General features: G+C 40.8%; 3 protein-coding genes across 10 annotated transcripts in view; 2 read left to right on the plus strand and 1 right to left on the minus strand.

Annotated features, from left to right (window-relative positions):
• The window catches only part of CEP95 (centrosomal protein 95), a 31,846-nt gene extending 26,974 nt beyond the window's left edge, over nt 1–4,872 (minus strand). For 2 of the 3 annotated variants that reach the window (XM_031468898.2, XM_010983979.3), the window contains exons 1-3: nt 4,533–4,872; nt 2,918–3,046; nt 1,680–1,787 (exon numbers count right to left, since the gene is read on the minus strand). In XM_031468898.2, the coding sequence (XP_031324758.1) occupies nt 1,680–1,787; nt 2,918–3,046; nt 4,533–4,632 (337 nt within the window). In that variant the 5' untranslated portion in view covers nt 4,633–4,872. The remainder of the gene's footprint in view (nt 1–1,679; nt 1,788–2,917; nt 3,047–4,532) is intronic. The other variant, XM_010983978.3, reaches the window with a different exon arrangement.
• Nucleotides 4,873–5,004: 132 nt separating this feature from the next.
• DDX5 (DEAD-box helicase 5) lies at nt 5,005–11,984 on the plus strand. Of its 2 annotated transcripts, XM_031468899.1 has the most exons (14): nt 5,005–5,159; nt 5,448–5,626; nt 6,708–6,873; nt 7,224–7,320; nt 7,399–7,532; nt 7,649–7,714; nt 7,956–8,097; nt 8,178–8,338; nt 8,545–8,717; nt 9,066–9,176; nt 9,399–9,460; nt 9,552–9,611; nt 10,847–11,071; nt 11,278–11,984. In XM_031468899.1, the coding sequence occupies exons 2-14, from the start codon at nt 5,583–5,585 to the stop codon at nt 11,679–11,681; spliced, it is 1,845 nt and encodes a 614-aa protein (XP_031324759.1). In that variant the 5' UTR covers nt 5,005–5,159; nt 5,448–5,582; the 3' UTR covers nt 11,682–11,984. The 2 variants fall into 2 exon arrangements, with proteins under 2 accessions (XP_031324759.1, XP_031324760.1); XM_031468900.2 differs by lacking the exon at nt 5,005–5,159 and having other exon boundaries at nt 5,401–5,626.
• Nucleotides 11,985–13,481: 1,497 nt separating this feature from the next.
• POLG2 (DNA polymerase gamma 2, accessory subunit) overlaps nt 13,482–21,644 on the plus strand; it is a 41,478-nt gene continuing 33,315 nt past the window's right edge. For 2 of the 5 annotated variants that reach the window (XM_031468902.2, XM_064495659.1), the window contains exons 1-5: nt 13,622–15,175; nt 18,652–18,778; nt 18,893–18,998; nt 19,798–19,971; nt 21,462–21,602. In XM_031468902.2, coding sequence (XP_031324762.2) covers nt 14,611–15,175; nt 18,652–18,778; nt 18,893–18,998; nt 19,798–19,971; nt 21,462–21,602 — 1,113 coding nt within the window. In that variant the 5' untranslated portion in view covers nt 13,622–14,610. Of the gene's footprint in view, nt 15,176–18,651; nt 18,779–18,892; nt 18,999–19,797; nt 19,972–21,461; nt 21,603–21,644 lie in introns of all 5 variants that reach the window. The other 3 variants (XM_064495660.1, XM_064495658.1, XM_010983981.3) reach the window with 3 other exon arrangements.

Genomic DNA, 21,644 nt, shown 5'->3' on the forward strand with positions numbered 1-21,644 from the left:
TCTTGAATAGTATGTTTGATAATTCACTGGCATAGTCCTTCATCTCTCAAGAAGCAAAATATGTGGCCTTAAGAAAAGATTCTCTAAGATCTATACCAAAATACAAAGCAACTAAGCACAACTTTATTAGGCTGGTTGAAAAAAAATAACAAAACTCCAGTTGGGAACACAGTTTCAGATTATGGGATCCTACTTCTAAACAGTGGTTTGACCTGAAGACAACAGCAGTAGAGAAATATAAAACAAAACCAAAAACCTTGCTGGGGTACTTTCATCCACAATTCCTAATTTTTTTAATTTGTTAACTCCTATTCACTTTGTATAGCTCATGATATTTTTAAATTAAAAACCAACCATGGCTCCCTGCTTATAAAACCCTTCTTAATCTTACTTCACCCCCCAACCTCTCTCGTCTTACCTCCCACCATATCCACCTTATATCTACAAACTAATCTTTAAAGTGTTCCTAGCACAGTACCTGGCTCATCATAGATTTTTAATAAATTAAGTTGAAATGTTGACAAGAAATGAGCTGTGCAAAAGCATGGAAACTTGACATGCTTAATGCCACCTAAAATGGACTCCAATCAACATCAGGTATGGATGGAACCTAACTCCTGAGACACTTGAGTTGTCCCTTGGGAGATCATGCCTGGCATGAGTTCAAACCAGTATGGGAGAGGCAGAGTAGAAATTCTGTATTTGAGATAATCTAGCCATTCATAACCTCGGTCATGATGCAAAACAAACCTAAACCAGAAATTTGATATTTTACAACACTACTAGTAAAGCTAGTCAATGTTTGAGCAATTTTTTTTCTGTTTAAAACAATTAAACAAATCTTGTTTTTAAGCCCTGTTTTCTGGCTTAACAAGATAACACAAGCATACCCCAAGGACATACCCAGGACTTCTGGTTTCCAGGATAGGGAGCATATTCTGCCAACCCAGCAACTAAGACTGCCCTCCAGAATGCAGTGCTTCACCATGCAGGAGAAACTGCCTTAAACAGCTCATAAGGAGTAAAAAGTTGCTTTGCAGTCTACTGGAAGAGGTAAGCAATTTTGCAATGTTCTATGGGGTAGGTATAAGTTGTCAGGGGCAGCTCGGCATTAAAAAGTTCTACAAACAGACACATCCTTGGTATATAGTATGTTTATACAGTAAGTACAAATACCAGAAATTGCCCTACTAGGGCAATAAAGCCATTCCAAATTGCACAAGAACAGGGAAACCCCAGGATTATCCACTAATAAGGAACACTGTACATAAAGAGCATCGTCAATCATGTTTTACAGCTACAGGGTAGTGCCCTGTATGGAGCTATGATAATTTATTTAACCTGTCCCTATTAATGGGTATTTAAGTGTTTCTGCTTTTTAGCTACTACAAACAAGTAGCAAGGCAGCTTTAAAGTAACACCAACAGAAAAACATACCTCAAACTACCAGCTAGGATTTTTGTATCTCAGGCATTGCAAACTCAAACTCAGTGTTTGACTCTCCTGGAAAAAGCTCTCAAGGATGGATGCCTTAACTATACCAGTCAACTGTCTTGACTCAGTCTGGCTGGTTAGTCTATTTCACAAGCTTACTCATTTGGTTAAACAAAGTCTAGGGTTCTACCTAACAAATTATTTTAGTAAAATGCAAAGTTATCTAATGTCAAGTATATACTAACCTGTTATGTGAGACAAGCTGACCTGCAGGTAATCCAAAGCCAGTGAATCAATTACTGCTTGTACATTGTGAGCTTCATCTTCTTGATTCCTGGGAATAGCTATGAGGTCTGTGGGAAGAAAACTACATAATTTTGCAACTACCAGAGTCCAAGTTTTCATCTGTCTCTGACCAGGCCTCTTAGTAAGGTCAACTGCTACAAAAGAAAGCTTGGCCCAAACAGAGCAGGCTATCAAGTATAGATAAATAGAGCCTGAATTCCACACAGTAAAACCTTTATTGGTTGGGTATTTATTGATTGAATATGGTTAAATATTTATCCAACCATCACACATGTAAAAATGCTCTAAAATAAGCACCATAATAAAGAAAGATAAAGAGGTCCCTAAATTCATGGAGATGCTAATACGCTAAAAAGGGAGGCAATACATGAGGTGAGACTTCAACCCATTATCGTGGGCTGCTTTCCATGAGAGAAAAAAACCCCACAAGAAGTGTGAAAGGAGGGTTCCTGTACATCCTGTTAAGGCAGCCTATTAGAATTATTGGCATAAAAATTTAGAAGATCAGTACAGACCAGTGTGCAGAAAGATTTTAACAACAACTTAAATTTGGAGTTTGGTATTTGAGGAAGTCGAGTGTTTGGGGGAAGAATAAAAAAAGTATTGTAAAAGCCTGGTCTAATAACTACATGCCTCTGAACTCTCAAGAGGGTTGAGACTAGCATTAACGGTACCAGCTAGAGGCCATCCCATTATTCCAGAAAGTGAAGGGGGCACTGACTCACAGTAATAGAGCGAAAAGAGAGACTACAGATGCTCAATGGCTATAAATTATACAAAGAAACAGAAGCAGCAGAGGAAACTGCTGGATAATGACTCTGAGATATTTAACCAGGGACATAGTACAAACACCAGTTCTTATCCATATAATTGGTTAAGTACCAGGACTCAACAAGTTTCCAAGTTCCAGTCCATTTTAGAACCTGCAAAAGTGCATTTACAGAAAGGGTGTGGCTTTGACAGAGCACTGGGCATGATTAAATAGTTGAGAACCAAAGCTGTTATTACGGGTAGGTCTCATAAAGTATACTTTAAATCAATGAATGCAACATTTACATAGAAATAAGGTGTAGGCAAAGAGAAGACTCAAGATCTTATATATACTACAAGCTCTAACTAAAGGCACTAGAAATTTCTAGCCTAGGACACTATTACTTTCACTTTTTAGTTACCTTACCTGGTACCTTTTCTCCCAAAATGGATTGATAAAGAGCAATAAAAACATTAGCATCACAATCTTCTAGTTCTCGAATCCTCAGATGTATATGACATTTCAAAAGAAGATTATTGGCAATGGTTACCCACTCTGTTGGGAAAGGGAAAAGATCAGCCTTAAATAGTATCAGAAAAAGTTATATACATTCACTTAAAAAACAACTACCACAAAAAGGGACATTGAATTCTGTAGAAGATAAGGAATTTGACTATTAGAGAATTTCCAAGGCCCTCCTGGCCATGATTTTTGAAAAGATGTATTTAAATTCTTGGAGTGATTTTCAGAATGCTACAATTTCAATGTAGTTAAAACTATGATTCAAATCCAATTTTTACTATTGCAACCTAAAATCTTAAAGTATTTATCATAGTTCTTATTTTACAAGCCATGCATAGGTCTTTTCATTTAAAACATATTTACAAGTAAACAGAAATATTACGTCATGAACAAGATGGCTTGTTAATGATAATCTGAGATTACTACAAACTTGTTAATCGATGTTGCTTCAAATTCCCAGTAGCATTAGTCATGTTTTTACCCAATTATGTTTTGCAAGTTGGAATTTCTCTGGTGCCCAAGTAGGTGGTGATTAACTGACGCTGTTAAGAACTGAAGTAATGAAACCAGCACTACTGCATTTGTTAAGTTTTTTAAAAAATTATATTTGATGTATATGAAAGGCAAATATGGGAAATACACAGAAACGTCTCCAAATTCAGAGCTACCACATTACCAATATGGTCGAAGTTTTCAGTGTTATCAGCCCCCTTACCCCAGATATTGTTGGGATTAACAAAGTTATTTCAAGAATTTCTCGACCACAGGTAATTTAGAAAGCTTGAAACATTTGTTCCCTGAAATGACTGACGATTAAGGGGAAAGTTCTTTTATTCTGTGTTTGTTATCTTCAGTAATGTTCCAGCAATAAATGCGTGTGTTTATGTATATGTGAGACTGTCTTCAAGGCACATTCTCTCTCTCTCTGCCCACTCACAGCTGACCAAACCATGACAACTGGTTTGAACGCTGTCCTGGAGAAAAGGATGAAAGCGTCCTAAACAACAAATCAATTCGCTTTTCATAAGCGGTGCTAGACAAAGCCGGTAACTCAAGAGAGTACTAAAGAGAAAAGTCCACCCCTGCTCTGCTTTGGCAAAGGCATCAACAGATCTTAAGTGTGCCAGTTCCCAAAAGTTCAATACAGATGCTGGCACAGCCAAAGTCCCCACAATGCAAAAGCGCAGCCCGCCAGTAGTTGGATTCCTCAAAGAAATACCAGTCAGGAGATGAGTTTCTGGCTGCTCTTTTTGCAGACAGGATGCGGGAGTGCTACGGGCCTCGCCGAAGGACCCTTCTATCTTCCACCCCAAAACTGCGCTCGACAGCCTCGAAGCGGACAGGGCGCAGGGCGGAGACACCCTATCCAGAGAAACCGCCGACTACGACCAGGTGTCTGTCACGAGCCCCGCCGGCAGCCCAGACCCGCCCGAAGCCTCAAGATAAAATGGGAAAGGGTGTTTGGGGACTTGTACTGGACTTCAGTCCACACACACCGGGACTCCGGGCCGAGACTCACCAGCCTCTGAGCCGGCCATGTCGCGGAGGCACGTCGCCGCCGGACTCCCAGGCCGGCGCGCGCAGGACGGTGTCCGGGAAGGGCCGCAGAGCGCAGACATAGCGCCGATAGGAGGGGGAACCACACCAAAGCGCCGGGAAGGAGGGGTGAGAGAGGGAGGGACGTTAAAACGGCTTCTCGCTGCTGATTGGTCACCACAGGAGCACTTCCTTTCACAGCGCGCGCCGAAGCGGCGGTTTGCGGGCTCTAGATACCATTCTCCTCCTGTCACACCCCGCTAAGGGGCTCTAGGGTGAGTGAGTTTGACAGTCCGGGTGACCCAGGAGCCCCGGCTAGTCTCCTGGAGGCTTTAGCACGGAACTTCCGGTGAGCTATTTTGTTTTGTATTCCTCCGCCGACGCCAACTGTGGAAGTAGTGCGAACCGTTCACTCGGTGGGCGGGGGCAGCCACGTGACAGTGTCAGGCCCCGCCTTCCGGTAGCGCTAGGTCATGGGCGTGAGTGCTCTATGGAGACGTAAACATCTCCGAGTGGACAGTGGGTTGACTTGGGCTGTCCATTTTGCTGTCTGGGCTGGACCTGGAAAAGGGCGGGGTGTCTTCTTTGATGTGTGGAAGACGAGAACAAGGTGAAGCCAAGAGCGTGCAGATTGAAGCAACCCAGTGGTGGGTGGGGGCCCACCGTTGAAAAGAGCGAAAATCCGGCGCCTCTGAGGGAGGGGTCGGGGGGAGGGGCGAGAACATGGCGGATTCCGGAATGCCGTCGGGCGTTGCGGCCTCTGCGCAGGGGCGGAGTGATTAGGTCATAGAGCGGCTCCCAGCATTCTCTGCGGCGGAGGAGGCGGTCCAGGCTATAAAACCGGCTGCCGGGACGCGGCCGGCACCTCATTCATTTCCACCGGTCTCTTGCCTGGCAGCTCCTGCTCCTGTCATCGCCGTCCCTCCACCGCTGCCGCCCCCGCAAGGCTTCGCCGTCGTCGAAGCCAATTCCAGCGGCTTGTCGCACCCAATTCTCTCCGCTTCGCTTCCCGCCAACCGCAACCATTGACGCCATGTCGGGTTATTCGAGTGACCGAGACCGCGGCCGGGATCGAGGGTGAGTGTGGGAACTGACCTGTCAGGCCCGGCAGTGGGGGATGGGAAGCCGATGAGGGTGGCGGGGGGCGGGGTGGCGGTGGGAGGTTGGCTGCTTCTGTCTGTCTTTGGGCCTCCTCCGTCGACGGTTTGCGCCATTTTGATATTTGTTCTAAACTGACCGAGAGTTCCCGGTTAACGGTCCTCAAGATCGCTTTTTGTTTGGGAGGGCGTATCGCGGCCTCGATGATTTAGCAGCTGTTGGGAGAATTCTGAGCGTGTTTCGAGGGGAGGAAAGCGCGGTGCTTCGAGGTGGACGAAGTCGCCTCTGTTAGGTGCACCCTTTCGGGAGGTGTTTTAGGGGTCTCGGGGATTCTGTGGGTGCCGAGGGGGCCGCCTAAGAGGCCGTTGATGCGGTGGGAGCAGGAGGATGGCCGGCGCCGCGGGAAGCGGCCATGTGGCTGAGCCGCGAGTACAAAATGCCGGCGTCGGACATGGCGGCGGCGCCTTTGTTACCCCGCCCGGCGGAGGAGCTCAAAATGGCAGCGTCGAGAAAATGTGGCGCAGAGAGAAATGCGAGACAAAGGGGGAAGCGCCGCCCCAGCGGGAACGCCGCCCGGCCGACTCCGCCCGGGCCGGGACTCCTCCCCCGGTTGTCTCCAGCTCCTCCTCCTCTTTATTCTCGCGTTATGTAATTTTCCTACCTTGATCGGGAGCCCTTCTGCGGGTTTCCTCCCAACTGGTTTGCATGAATGTCTCCGAGACCACCTTCCTTGTTTTCTCTCTGCCTGTGCTGCTCCGTTATCCATTAAAACCGAAGCTGCTTTGCTTGAAAACAGCTGATAACATCGCTGTTAAGCTTGTTCGTTCTTTGTCTCTTTCCGACCTGGTAAATCCCGGGTGGTTGATTTGGGTTCAGTAATGTGTACTTGGTACCATGGGAAATAAGATGGATGTGGTGGTGTGGGTTTTGAGAGAATTGCCATCATTAAGGACAGCACTGAGTCTTCCATCTCCAGAAGTCTTTCATTGATCTTCAGCATGTGTCAAGGGTGGTAAATCTGTAACATGTTTTAAGATGTAATTTTTTTTTTTAATTTTAGGTTTGGTGCACCTCGATTTGGAGGAAGCAGGGCAGGGCCCTTATCTGGAAAGAAGTTTGGAAACCCTGGGGAGAAACTGGTTAAAAAGAAATGGAATCTTGATGAGCTGCCCAAATTTGAGAAGAATTTTTATCAAGAACACCCTGATTTGGCTAGGCGCACAGCAGTGAGTAACTTCATGTGGCTTCATCAGGCTATAACTCAGTGAATTTGCAGTAAATAAAAGTGACTAGGAATGTCTTGCAAATGACCAAACTTAAGGAACTTACGCTTTCCCAGTAAGTTTTATTGGGGAAGAGATGCCTCACTTTCGGAGATAGGCGCGACTTTGATTTTTCTGTATTTAGAATGGTTGGTGGTTCTTGTCCTACATGAGGTTTTCATGTGTGGATCCAAATTTTTAAAGGCCATCTTAAAGTAGCTAATCAGCTGTACATTTAGGGGCCTATCAGTTGCATTTTTACTTAAGGGGAGTTGTTCTGAGACTTAGCTGTATTCTTATAATTTGTCTTGTAGCAAGAGGTAGAGACATACAGAAGAAGCAAGGAAATTACGGTTAGAGGTCACAACTGCCCAAAGCCAGTTCTGAATTTTTATGAAGCGAACTTTCCTGGTAAGTGCAAGTTTCTGTCACTTTTTTTAAAATTCCATTTTTTTGGCATTATAATTATTTAATTATCGATAATTACAGCAAATGTCATGGACGTGATTGCAAGGCAGAACTTTACTGAACCCACTGCTATTCAAGCTCAGGGATGGCCAGTTGCTCTAAGTGGATTGGATATGGTTGGGGTAGCACAAACTGGATCTGGAAAAACGTTGTCTGTAAGTTCGGGAGAGCTTTTGAGTTATTCTGTGATGTGTGCTAGAGAAAATGGGTTGGGAATTAAAAGAAACCAAAAATATTTTAATATAACTTGTTTACTTTCCTCTTTGAACAGTATTTGTTGCCTGCCATCGTCCATATCAATCATCAGCCATTCCTAGAGAGGGGTGATGGACCTATTGTAAGTATACATATGTAGTCTGTAACTTTGGGTTAGAAGTGTAGAGATTCATAGAATAGGTAGCAAAAGACAATTTGTGGTGATTTCAACTAGAGACATAAGTTATCCCGTTTAGCTGGAGACATAAAGCTGATTTGGGTATTGGACAGCAAAATAAATTATCTGCTTTTATAACGGTAATAAATCAGTACTTTGGAACCCAGGACTCTTCTCAAAGCTGTTCCACTTTCTCTTTCGTTAGTGCTTGGTGCTGGCACCAACTCGGGAACTAGCCCAACAGGTACAGCAAGTAGCTGCTGAATACTGTAGAGCATGTCGCTTGAAGTCTACTTGCATCTATGGTGGTGCTCCCAAGGGACCACAAATACGTGATTTGGAGAGAGGTGAGTAATATGAGTTACCTGTCACTGATGGTGCTAAAAGTTACAGATGTCATGGTTAACATTTGTGTGTTTAATTGAAGGTGTGGAAATTTGTATTGCAACACCTGGAAGACTGATAGACTTTTTAGAATGTGGGAAAACCAATCTAAGAAGAACCACTTACCTTGTCCTTGATGAAGCAGATAGAATGCTTGATATGGGATTTGAACCCCAAATAAGGAAGATTGTGGATCAGATAAGAGTAAGATGCCCTTTAAATGTCTTGTTTCTTTAAACTTGGCTCTAAGTTCATTGTTAGAACGTATAATGTTTTTATGTATTAATTAGTTATTTTTGGTAGAGGTACTAGGGATTGAACCTAGGACCTCAGGCATGCTAGTGCTCTGCCACTGAGCTATACCCGACTCCCTAATGGTTTTTTTTTTTTTTAATTCTAAAAATCTTTAGCCTGATAGACAAACCCTAATGTGGAGTGCTACTTGGCCAAAAGAAGTAAGACAGCTTGCTGAAGATTTCCTGAAAGACTATATTCATATAAACATTGGTGCACTAGAATTGAGTGCAAACCACAACATTCTTCAGATTGTGGATGTGTGTCATGATGTAGAAAAGGATGAAAAGTAAGTCTTAACTAACTCGAAAAACAACTTTACAAATATGAGCCACAGTTTCGTAAGTTATCTTAAAAGTGACTTTAACGAGTGGAATCAACGTTAATTTGAAATTAAGTCTGTAAGTCATTCTGAATTGTCTTGCTTCCTTCATTCAGGGAATTGGTTATCACCGTATTTACAGAATTCCTATAGAAAAAAAGTTTTGGAGTTTATTTAAAGACTAAGGGTAGAATTATTCAAGAGGTTAAGCAGGTGTTTCCTTTTTGACTTGCAGCCATGTGAATTAAAGTTGGTATTTTGCTAACCATAACCATGAACTTTTAGAATTCAGAATTCTTTTTTTTTTCCCCCAAGACTTATTCGCCTAATGGAAGAGATCATGAGTGAGAAGGAGAATAAAACCATTGTTTTTGTTGAAACCAAAAGAAGATGTGATGAACTTACTAGAAAGATGAGGAGAGATGGGTATGTGGGCTTCTTCCATTGAAGCAGCTGTATTAGAGCTGAGTTTAGCAGAGGGGCAAATTATAATCCCTGGTGATTTGAGTTTTATAGATGGGAATAAACAGGTAGTATAATTAAGACTGTACATACATTATTTCAAGTGAATGAAATTAAAAGGGTCTGACCTTGATTAAAATCTGAAATTTTAAATGTGAATTTACTAATAGAACTTCTTTAATTTAGGTGGCCTGCCATGGGTATCCATGGTGACAAGAGTCAACAGGAACGTGACTGGGTTCTAAATGGTAAGTATTGCAAGGGAAGGGTTCTTTTTTCCTTCAAAACCTATAATTCACTCCCATCAGTGATCTTACATATATATGCCTTCTTTTGTAGAATTCAAACATGGAAAAGCTCCTATTCTGATTGCTACAGATGTGGCCTCCAGAGGGCTAGGTTAGTACAAACTCGAATTCATGGCTTGGTTTTCCAGAAGATCTCCATATAACTTTTTAAAGAAAGTTTATTGCTTTCTTTAACCTCTGCATTTTTTCTAAGTTTTTTTCATATAAAGGTGCAGTCTTTGTGGCAAGGCCTAGGCATGACAATCGGAGGACTCGAGGGGGATGGAGGACTAGTGATCGGCTGGCTGCTTCCAGTCGATTAGAGAGGTGAAAAGCTGAAAGTGTGCCAGTAATCTTCAAAAGGCAGAACATACCACCTCTGCCCCGTAAACTGTTCTCTCCCGGGGGAAAAAAATGGAAGTTATCCTCACAGTTCACTGCCGTGGTATTTCTTCTGTCCCATGCTTTGCATGACTGCCATGGTACAGCATTGTTTCAAACTGTTCACTGTGATCTGTGGGTCTTTGAGTTTCAGTGAGTTTGCTGAAATGTCGAAGAAATATTTCCAAACTTCAATGTTCAATGAAATTTTTGTTCAAGTTTGAAATGGAGAGAGCAGCTTTAAAAGGTACTAAGCCTTTTACAAATTGGTGAGTACTGGCACATAAGATCTAGAGCAGGAGCAACTTCTCACACTTAGTCAGTGGGAAAAAGTGCTTTGAAAGTTCCTCCCTCACCTACACAGTAGTCGTCATGTCGAGACCTGCCAGAGAGAGAGACACATTCTCAAGTGAATCCTGGCTTCTTGGAAGCGCTTGCCTAGACGAGACACAGTGCATAAAAACAACTTTTGGGGGACAGGTATGTTTTTCTTGCAGCTGCGGTTGTAAGGTCTTGGCAAGACAAGCAGTGTGGCCAGAATTTTGAACTTCTGATAAGTGTGTAATGCGAAGGACCACATACATTTTTGTTTAAAGGTCCTCAAAATGAGCACACGAGGAGGTTGCTGTGAACCTTCAAGTGGCCCTACTGCGCAGAAGCATTCAGATGTCACTTGATGATCTGTAAGGGGACTTGCTAACGTGGGAATGTAGGAAATATACACATGTCCTTTTGGCAGGCTCATCATTGGGTGGGTAATAAGGCATACAGGTGATGTGTGTGGTTCCCCCCCCCTTCTCTCAACCTCAGTGGTATTCCTACAAAGAATGGATAACCATTTTAACTATTTTTTGCAGCCCATACCTTCTTGGGAATACAATTGTCTAACTTTTTATTTTTGGTCTGGCTGTTGTGGTGTGCAAAACTCCGTACATTGCTATTTTGCCACACTGCAACACCTTACAGATGTGGAAGATGTGAAATTTGTCATCAATTATGACTACCCTAACTCCTCAGAGGATTATATTCATCGAATTGGAAGAACTGCTCGCAGTACCAAAACAGGCACAGCATACACTTTCTTTACACCTAATAACATAAAGCAAGTGAGCGACCTTATCTCTGTGCTTCGTGAAGCTAATCAAGCGATTAATCCCAAATTGCTTCAGTTGGTCGAAGACAGAGGTTCAGGTAAGACCAACCTTTGATAAAAAATGTTGGTGGTTTTGGGTCACGTTATTGTCTACAAATCCATTTAAGTGGGATTGGCAGGTGAGTAAAATCTTCAGTGTGGAACAAGTTTAGAAAATACTTACAGGTAGAGCTGCCTAATCCCTTCTGTGTTAGTAATGATTTCAGCCATGGAAGTAATCAGTTTGCAACTTCTCTCTTAACAGGTCGTTCCAGGGGTAGAGGAGGCATGAAGGATGACCGTCGGGACAGATACTCTGCGGGCAAAAGGGGTGGATTTAATACATTTAGAGACAGGGAAAATTATGACAGAGGTTACTCTAGTCTGCTTAAGAGAGATTTTGGGGCAAAAACTCAGAATGGTGTTTACAGTGCTGCAAATTACACCAATGGGAGCTTTGGAAGTAATTTTGTGTCTGCTGGTATACAGACCAGTTTTAGGACTGGTAATCCAACAGGTACTTACCAGAATGGTTATGATAGCACTCAGCAGTATGGGAGTAATGTTCCAAATATGCACAATGGTATGAACCAACAGGCATATGCATATCCTGCTACTGCAGCTGCACCTATGATTGGTTATCCAATGCCAACAGGATATTCTCAATAAGACTTTAGAAGTATATGTAAATGTCTGTTTTTCATAATTGCTCTTTATATTGTGTGTTACCAGACAAGATAGTTATTTAAGAAACATGGGAAATGCAGAAATGACTGCAGTGCAGCAGTAATTATGGTGCACTTTTTCGCTATTTAAGTTGGATATTTCTCTACATTCCTGAAACAATTTTTAGGTTTTTTTTGTACTAGAAAATGCAGGCAGTGTTTTCACAAAAGTAAATGTACAGTGATTTGAAATACGATAAATGAAGGCAATGCATGGCCTTCCAATAAAAAATATTTGAAGACTGAATTAAGTGGAAATGGTACTTTATTTTACATATATGATGTCATGTAAAACTTGGCTTAGATGGTTGTTTTTTGTTGGGTTTTTTTTTGTTTTTTTTTTTTGAATCATAAATAGACTGCTCCTTTTCATAATTTAGTTTTGGAAAGTGGGGAGATCAGAAGGCCCTTCTTAACAGTGATCTGTTCTTATGGCAAGGATTAAAATGTGGTTGATTTTAAGTTAAACAATTTTAGGCTAAACTGCATAAAGGTTTTCTGTCAGTACCTCCCAACATCAGGTGAGTCATCTAATTGTTAGAATGGTGAAATGAGATACTAGAATATAATAGGGAATAATTAACTGTAGCCCCACGCACAGACTGCTTAGTGTGAGAACATGGATGACTTTGTTCCTTTTGCAAAATTTGTGATTTGGAAATCTCCAAATTAACTTCAGGAGATGATACTTAAGCTCTTGGCTGTATTATGAACTACAGAAATACTGAACAGAGTCAAAAGACTACTGTTTAAGATGGTTCGCCAAGAGCTAAATTTGAATTTGTTTTCAGTGTTTTTAGTGCTGACATTATAGAAGTGCTAGTCTTCACAGGCTTCCTAGGGCTCTTAACTGAGGTCACTCTGGGAGTCATGAATGTCCAGTAATTCAGGGAACTCGAGAGGACTTCAAACTGTAAGGTCTATTCCTACTCAGATGAATGCAAAGGAAAAACTTTAATGGTTAAACTGGAGGAAGCCACGTTACGAAAAGCACAGCAACTATAATACAGGTCCTTTTGTTAGGGTCAACGTGGGTTTTTTGCTAAGAAGATTTACAACGTGTAGCTTTAGATTTAACTTGGGCTCACCAACCTTTCTGATCATTTTAATGATGACTAGAAGTAGGCTTGAACATCTTCCCAGTGGTCTGATACATATGTATTTTTTTTTTGCAAGGAGAGAAGTCTTCATGAGGTTTCATTTAAATTCCAATTATTAAACAGGCTTTAATTGGTGTTAATGCCTTATCTCAAATATAAAATGAATTTTTCTGGGGCAGGATAAGGAGTGGTATTTTTAGGACTAATTGAAAACTGATTCAGCTCCTAGTAATTGAGCAGTTTTCAATAGCATGATTAGTCAAATTCACTATGACTTTTAAAAGAAGCTTTTGGGGTAGGTTGGAGTATTTATTACATATTTTACTGTTTAATGTCTTAACATGAGCCTTTTAATTTGTAAACACATTGAAATGATTGTGGGGCTGTGGAAAACATTTATCTATTTACCTTTGAAGTAAATTTTAAAAGACAGTCCACTTTTTAGCATGTGTGTTGTGTCCAGCCTGTGGTTGTCTTTAACTAATAAATGTGGTTTTTCTCCCCATTCTCTCTCATTTATTTGTGTGTAGGCCTCCCTGGTGTTTCCTGGGTGTAGAAAACACATAAACGTTGCTTAGCTTTGCAGTTAATACGTTACTTTACAGCAATAGTGTTTGACTTTCGGCGGGGGGGTTGTTTTTTTTGCAAACACTTGCACACATTCTTGCGTTGAACATTTTCTGAACCTTTCCTTTGCCAGCTTAGACGTGATGAATTTTAACTGTCTCCGTATTCTGATATTTCAGTTGCTAAACTGCTACACTTAATAAACTGCTTCTTCCAGGTAGTCTAGTGGAATGTAGTAGTATGGGTTAATCTTTGAAGGTTTCTCTAACCACTTAAGGGGAAGCTGAAAGTGGAAATCATGAGCTTTGGAATGAGCCATTTTCCTCCATTTGGACTGTACCACTTTACCACTATTTGGGCAATTTTCTTCAGCGCTCTGATAAAATGGAGATGTAAAGTCACAAGCTTGCTAGGGAATCCCGGGTCTCCGTTTTAAACGGGTTTTCACATTCTGTTGCATGTTTGGGAGGGTCGCCTGGCAAAACAACTGGCTTGTTCACCGGTGCTTGGTTTTGTGTGCCTCCGCATTAACCTTGGAGGGTTTAAAACACTGCTGGGCCCTTCTCAGCCGTTTGTTCCCTGACGTTCCCAGATGATGGAGATGCAGTTGGTCCAGGGCTGCCCTTTGAACACCAATGTGTAAAAGGACTGTATTCCTTCCCTCCGCGTCACAGCCCCCTACCTCACACCTTGCAACCCCCCCAGTAAAGAACAGGACAGCAGCAGCTTCTAAGTAGAGATGCAAGGAAGGCCTGGGCCTGTAAACCGGCATTAACGACTACAACTTTTAAAAGGGGAACCAAGGTTTCCTTTTGTGGACATTTAGATTGAGGAGGTTTATTTAGATGGTTAATTTGCAGAACACCTAAGTATTTTGATGTCTGACTTGCAGAAAAAAAGGAAAGGAAAATAAAGCTGACTCTAATGGCAACGGCAGAATAGTGAAAAGTAGATGGTAATGGTATTTACTGGTGTTGAGGACAGTTAACAGCAATTAGTGGGGACCAGGCCCCATTGACGCAAGAAGACGTGGGAGGCTCGCGGTGGCTGCAGCCTGAACGCAGTGACGCACTTCCGTGGGCGAGGCTGGCCGCACGCACGCTTGCTTCCGTCGCGCCTGCGTGGTCTCCCCCGGGCGGACGGTTGTGGCGGTTTATTGGGATCAGCCAGCTAATAGGAGAGACGGTGCTTTAACTCCCGAGGGCCATGCGCCCTGGTGCAGCCTTCAGGACCTGCCATAAAGTTTGCAGGTGCCTACTGTCCGGGTTTGGGGGTCGGGGAAATGGGGGACAGCCAGAGCAGTTGACTGAAGGAAGCGGCTCCGTCGGAGGGCCCTTGAGGTCGCACGCGGAGCTGCCCCGCAGGAGCGAGCCGAGAGACGCCCCCGAGTCAGGCGGTGAGGGGAGCGAGGCGCTGGTGGAGATCTGTCAGAAAAGGCATTTCTTCAGTGGCATCAAGCGGCAGCTTAGCCGAGATTCTCTTCTGAGCGGGTGCCACCCCGGCTTTGGCCCCTTGGGCATAGAGTTGCGGAAGAACCTGGCGGCAGAATGGTGGTCTTCGGTGGTGGTGTTCCGGGAGCAGGTTTTCCCGGTAGACGCCCTCCACCAAGAACCCGGCCCTTCGCTGACCGGGGACCGTGCCTTCAGGTTAGTTTCTGCAGAAGCTCTACGGGAAGTCTTGCAACAGAAAGATCTGAGTAAGGAACAACTAGTAGCATATCTTGAGAACTTACTAAAAACTTCTGGGAAGCTACGGGAGAACCTTCTTCACGGTATGCTTCACGATTTCATGCTTCAAAATAAGTGTTGGGGTGGAAAAGCAGTCTCGCTCGATTCCGCAAATTGCAACTGGCCCTTTGTTTATGTGGAAAGGAAGTTACTTGGTTCTCATCTTGAAGTAGATGGGTTTATTGACAGTGCTGCTGCCCTGAAGAAAACTGGTTCCTGGGACCGTTACTGTTCTTAAAGAATCTGGCCCAAGGACCTGATAACGCTCTCGGTTTCACAGGGCAACCCTAGAATTTTGCAGTTTAATTGAGCAGCCCTAGTATAGGACCATGTGTTTAAATTGAACCATGTGTTTGAATTATTTGTTCTTTGTTACTAAAATGCTTATAAATACTTACACAGTTGAACGGCTTCAATTTTACACACTATAGACTAATCAAGAGCTCATTTTTTCTAGAGCAAAAAGAAAACGCTCTCCGCCATTTTTTCTTACCGAAAACTGATCTACAATCTGTTGTTTGAAGAGCCCTTTAGGTAATTTTTAAGTTGACAGAATAATAGGACTATTCAAGCTTTGTAAGTGATTCTTGAGTGAGTATTTGTAGGGCACCATATGCCTTTAAAGTCAAACAACACATGATAGCAGAGATTCTGAAAAAAAAAATTAAGGTTCTTTACAGGACAGACTTGCTGCCACAGCGTCTCATCTTTGCAAAAGCTATCCTTGCCATTTTTTATTAAGCAGTACTATGAAGTAATTTAAAATAACCAGTGTCTGTGGTTCTCTGAAAATTAATACCTATGTTGTGACCTTTTAAATATTTAATTAATAAAATAAAGCAAACCTAAACTAGTGAGTAAATATGACAGTTTTGACTTGTACTATTTTAATTATACCATGATGGTTTTACTTTGGAGGAGTTAAATCACTGGTCATTACCGTGTCCCCAAACAAATCAATCTTTTCTTCCCTATTAGAAAATGAAACGTAGTTCTTTTAGATTCATCAAAGCATTTATTCATGTGCAAGACATTTTCTTGCCTTTAAGAAACTTAAATCTACTTATTTGCCAAATCTTTTGGTTGTCTAGTGTTTTAGCTTCTAAGTACCAGTTTGCCATTTTTTCTCTGCCCACTGCCCTTGCCCTCTTTATTTCATGTCTGAATTACTGTGGTAGCCTCTACTTATGAATGGTTTTTTAAAATTCTCAGCCATTATGTCTTCAGATATTGTTACTACCCCATTCTCTTTCTTCTGTCCTTCTGTGACTAATTACACATACATTAGGCTCCCCACCTCCATCTTGCTATCAGCTTTCTTGAACACATTAATCACATTTTAAAGTCTATGTCTGATAACTCAGATATGTCTGTTTATAGTATTTGTTTTTCTCTGGGCTTTTGGTCATTTGGACTTTTCTCTTGATATTGTAGGTAATTTGTGTGTTAATTGTAGAGATAAGCTGAGGCTTTGGGTAGCATTTTATTCTACCAGGAGGGTTTACTTTTGCTTTTGTCAGGGAGCTAGAGTGGGAGCATATCTTCTTAATACAGTCTGGGATTAAGTTCATTGAGGCTGGGCTTCAGTCTTTATCACTCCACTTCTACTCCGAGAGTGTAGCCCTTTGACTGTCTCCAGTGAACAGCTAAGGTGTTTACCAGGGCTCCTGCTCCTTATGAACCAGGAACTAAAATTTTTGTACTTCCTAGCACCGTACAATGTCTGAAATCTCTGCTTAGTATTTCATCTTCTCAGCTCTGCTGCTTCAGATTTTAAAGCAGCACTAAATATTGGGTTCACCTCTCTGGTCTTCCTTTCTCTCCAGATTTTGGACCCTCAAGTCCTTACTGCCTTGATAGCAATCCCATGTCTTTAAGCAAAATTTTTTTTTTAAGTTTCTTGACCAGCTTTTCTTGTTATCAACAAGCTGTTATCAGAAGTGGAAATCTCAAATCAAGTAATTTTTGAACATAGTGTTGTCATTTAATGGGCTGTAATCTAAGGGAAGCTATTTCATATATAGTATAGGATAAAGCAAATAGATTGATGGATAGATTTAATAGGAACCAAGATTTTCACTGTAAGAGATAAGAGATATAAATATTTTTTAAAAGGCAAGGATAGACTTTGAATGTTAAATTTAGGTTGACTATCAGTATGAACTCATGATTTTTTAAAATAAATATTTCCTAACTAACTCTTCACTGAAAGGGTCTAGAAGCGATGACGATAGTAATGAGCACAGCTAGTACCCAGAATTTGGTTTCTAAAAGGAACCAGTGCTTGGATAAATGGCTCATTCCAGGTCTGGAGCAGAGAAAGTAAAGGTGATTTTGGGACCGTTTATGGAGCTAGAAAGCAAAGAATTACTAGAAGACTAGTGGGTTTATGGTAAAAGGCCACAGATGCTGGCTTGGAAGAGATGCCCACTGGCTAAGTTTGGGACAAATTGAATATTAAAGTAAATATTGATGGTAATGGATCTGAAGACATTAAGTAAAATTAAAAATCTAATCCATAGTGTTAAAAAATAAGTAATTGTAGCTGCTGGTAGAAGGAGGAGGTGGAGAAAGTTGATGGTTTTACAGAAGCTATGCAATAAATGTAGAAGGAAAGATAGATTAGAAACATCACCATTTTATGATTTTTGTAATCCCCAGTATAATAATCAATTCAAACAAGGACTATCCATGGATTCTAAAATATTGGGTGGAAGATGGGGAATGGATGTTCACTACCTTAACTAGGTGATTAAGTCTGGTTTCATTAAATGTGGGATAATTTGATATTATATTCCTCCTGATAGTATGCAGTAAGACATACATACATACATACCAACTGTGTAGTATTTATTCCTGCTAAACAATGATTAGCCCAAATTAAATCATAAGGAATCACTCAGACAGATCTAAATGTGCAATAATCTATCACTGGTCTGGGCGCATATCAAAAGTCAATGTCATTGAAAGCAAAGTTAGAAAAAGGAGTCAGGGAGAATACGCTAGAGTCAAGGTGATTAAAGAGACCTAATCAAAATGCAGTGAATTGACCGTACTTAGGGAGAAAGAGAATAGCAATAAATGGCATTTTGGGTGACAATTGGAGAAAATAGAGTATCGACCATATGTTAGATGAAAGTTTGATATGATTAATTTTATAGTGTAATAATGGTGTACAGAGAATAGTTTTAATTTTACGAGCTGTATGTTGGAATGTTCTGGGGTGGACAAGAAAAAAAATGTGGCAAAATGTTGACAATTGGCGAATCTAGGTAAAGGGTTAACAGATATTTATTGTACTGTTCTTCAACTTTCTTGTAGATTTGAAAATCTTCAAACTAAAAAGCAGGGGTAAAGTACCTAAAATTAAGTAGTAGTCAATTGGGATCTGCCTTAATAGCTCCATGCTACTGTACTTACTGCTGTGTTAGCATTATACTATTCATTTGTCTATAAATTGACCAAAACGATTTGGGTTTATAGAATAGATTTACATGATGATTGATTTATCTTTCGACAGGTGCCTTGGAGCACTATGTTAATTGCCTGGATATGATAAACAAGAGGCTACCTTTTGGCCTTGCTCAGATTGGAGTGTGTTTTCATCCTGTTTCTGATACTAAGCAGACACCTGATGGTGTTAAAAGGTACACAAAAAATGGGCAGATAACTTGGCCTTGTATTTAAACAGTCACTTTCACTTTGGGATAGATTATATAATTTTCAAATAAGTGATTATCTGATATTTCTGATATCCAAAGAATCGGTGAAAAGACTGAAGCTTCACTGGTATGGTTTACTTCGGCAAGAACTGCAAGCCAGTGGCTTGATTTCTGGTTACGTCATCGACTCCTGTGGTGGAGAAAGGTACTACAATAATTACCCCTAATTTAATAATGAATAGGCAAATTGTCTCAGAGTGCCAGAAGTAATACTTCTCTATAATAAATGAAATTTTATTGACATAGCTATGTTATATTTATGAGCTATAATAAATTAGCAAATACAAATAAAAAACTCTTTATAATGATTTTCATTGTTCCATAAAACAAAGTTACTTTGATAAAGACATTTGTTGATCTCTCCTCTTGCTCAGAAACTTGTATTGGTAAGACTTTACATTCTAAGTAAAGTTCAAACCCCCCACCGGCATTCATGGCTGGTGTAGACTCTGACCCTTGCCCATTCTTACAGTTTTAGCTTTTGCTCCCGACCTCCACGAACTCTCCATATTAGTCAGATGGTTCTGTAATTTACATCAAGTTTTAGGGTATGTTGAAAAATGAAGGAAGCATTTTTGTCTTGCCATTGTCTTATTTCTGTAACTCTTAAAATCCCCAAACACCCACCTAAATGGAATGATAACAGTCAGGTTCTTCACAGAGGGATAAGAATGGTGAACATGTGATGCTCTCTTCTTTATCCCGCTTGGTTCATGGTTCCTTCCCCTGGTATCACCACAGAAAGGCTAGATAGCATCAGCAGTTTTTCTCTGTACTTCTTTCAGGTAGAAGAACAATATTTTTAGCAGTACATTTACTCATATTTAATTGAACTTAATTTTTGTTTGGGACTTGACCAGTTTTATTCAGTTGCTGCAGGAAACTTTAGTTTTTAATGTTTATTTTAATAAATTAATAAGACAAACTTAAATTTTCTTTTCCAGTTTGCCATGAGTCCATCTAACTTCAGCAGCAGCGATTGTCAGGATGAAGTGGGCCGAAAAGGAAGCAAACTCTACTACAATTTTCCCTGGGGAAAGGAGCCAATAGAAACCCTGTGGAATCTAGGAGATCATGAAATTCTACACATGTATCCCGGAAATGTGGCCCAATTACACGTACGTTTTACCTTGAGCTCCTTTGTGTCCTCTACCCAGATTCTCTAACTGTGATCATTTCTGAGCCAGTTGAGAGTAAACTGTAGACATGGTGCCCCCTGACCTCTTAATACTTCAGTATGTACATCTCAAGGACAAGATCTCACCTACATAATTGCGATGCACCATCAAAATCAGGAAAGTAACAGTAATCCACTATGACCATCCAGTCCACAGAACCCTTCAAATGTAACTAGTTATTCCCATATGTGCTTTATAGATCCAGGGTCCAATCTAGGATTATGTATTTCCTGTAGTTTTCATGTGTCCTTAGCCTCCTTTGAATGAACCATGCTTTTTACCTTTCCTTGTCTCTTATGACCTTGACATTTTTGAAGAATACAGGCCAGTTACTTTGTAGAATCCCTCCGGTTTGAGTTTCTCTCATGTTTCCTCATGATTTATGTGTTTTTGCTCAGAATGTCATAGAAACGGTGCTGCTGTCTTCTCAGTGCATCATATTAGGAGGCATATGATACCAGTTTGTTGCCAGTGATGTTAACTTTTATCACTTAGCTAAGATGATGCTACCAGGTTTCTCCAATGTAAGGTTGATAAGTATTTTGTACTTACTAATTGGTGAGTAATTAATGTCGTTTGTGGGCAGATACTTTAAGACTGTAAATAACCTGTTTCTCACCAGATTTTGACCTACCAGTTGCAGCATCCATTGATTCTTGTCCAAATCAGTTATTACTATGAGGGTTGCCATATGGTAATTTTTATTGATTTCATCATTCTAGATTTACTGATCAGTTTGTATTCTGATTGTATGAATCTAAAATGTAATTTTAAACAAAAACAAAAGCAAAGCATAAATACAAAACAGAAATAGACTCATAGACACAGAATACAAACTTGTGGTTGCCAAGGGGGCGGAGGGTGGGAAGGGATAGACGGGATTTCAAAATTGTAGAATAGATAAACAAGATTATACTGTATAGCACAGGGAAATATACACAAGATCTTATGGTAGCTCACAGAGAAAAAAATGTGACAATGAATATATATATGTTCATGTATAACTGAGAAATTGTGCTCTACACTGGAATTTGACACAACATTGTAAAATGATTATAAATCAATTAAAAAATATATAAAATGTAGGATATAATATGCTTGCAACTATTTTAAAATCACGCATGTGCTTAGATAAGGCAATGGGCACATTTGCTCTATAGTCAAATTAACCAAGGTTTGGATCCCAGCACTGAAACTTCCTAGCAGTGTTATCTTGGATAATTCAACCTGTGCAACTTTAGCCAGGTTAATATGTGCTTATTTTGCCTCTATATAAAATGGAGTAATAGTAAATATGATATTTTGTGAAAATTGTGAAAATTCCATGAGACAATGCTCAAGAGAGCTAATAAAAGTGTTTTACCTTTAAAAAAAATGTAATTTTAAGAGACAGTTCTGCTAAATACTTTTTGTTCTACTTTTCTGTGAAGGGCCGAGATGGACGAAAAAATGTGATTCCTTCTGTTTTATCTGTAAATGGAGATCTAGACCGAGGCATACTGGCCTACCTCTATGATTCGTTCCAGCTAACAGAGAACTCCTTTACAAGAAAGAAACATCTTCATAGAAAGGTGCTTTTGATATTTCATAGATAGACCTGGGAAACTAAAAAT

The sequence above is a fragment of the Camelus dromedarius genome, chromosome 16 (genome assembly GCF_036321535.1).
Source record: "Camelus dromedarius isolate mCamDro1 chromosome 16, mCamDro1.pat, whole genome shotgun sequence".
Taxonomy (NCBI): Eukaryota; Metazoa; Chordata; class Mammalia; order Artiodactyla; family Camelidae; genus Camelus; species Camelus dromedarius.

What these genes read in the sequence shown, in the direction of transcription:
- DDX5 (XM_031468899.1), top strand. Translation starts at nt 5,583, where the DNA reads ATGTCGGGTTATTCGAGTGACCGAGACCGCGGCCGGGATCGAGG. An exon ending in AATACGTGATTTGGAGAGAG is followed by an intron (nt 8,098 to 8,177) that starts GTGAGTAATATG and finishes GTTTAATTGAAG; the next exon opens with GTGTGGAAATTTGTATTGCA. An exon ending in ACGTGACTGGGTTCTAAATG is followed by an intron (nt 9,461 to 9,551) that starts GTAAGTATTGCA and finishes CTTCTTTTGTAG; the next exon opens with AATTCAAACATGGAAAAGCT.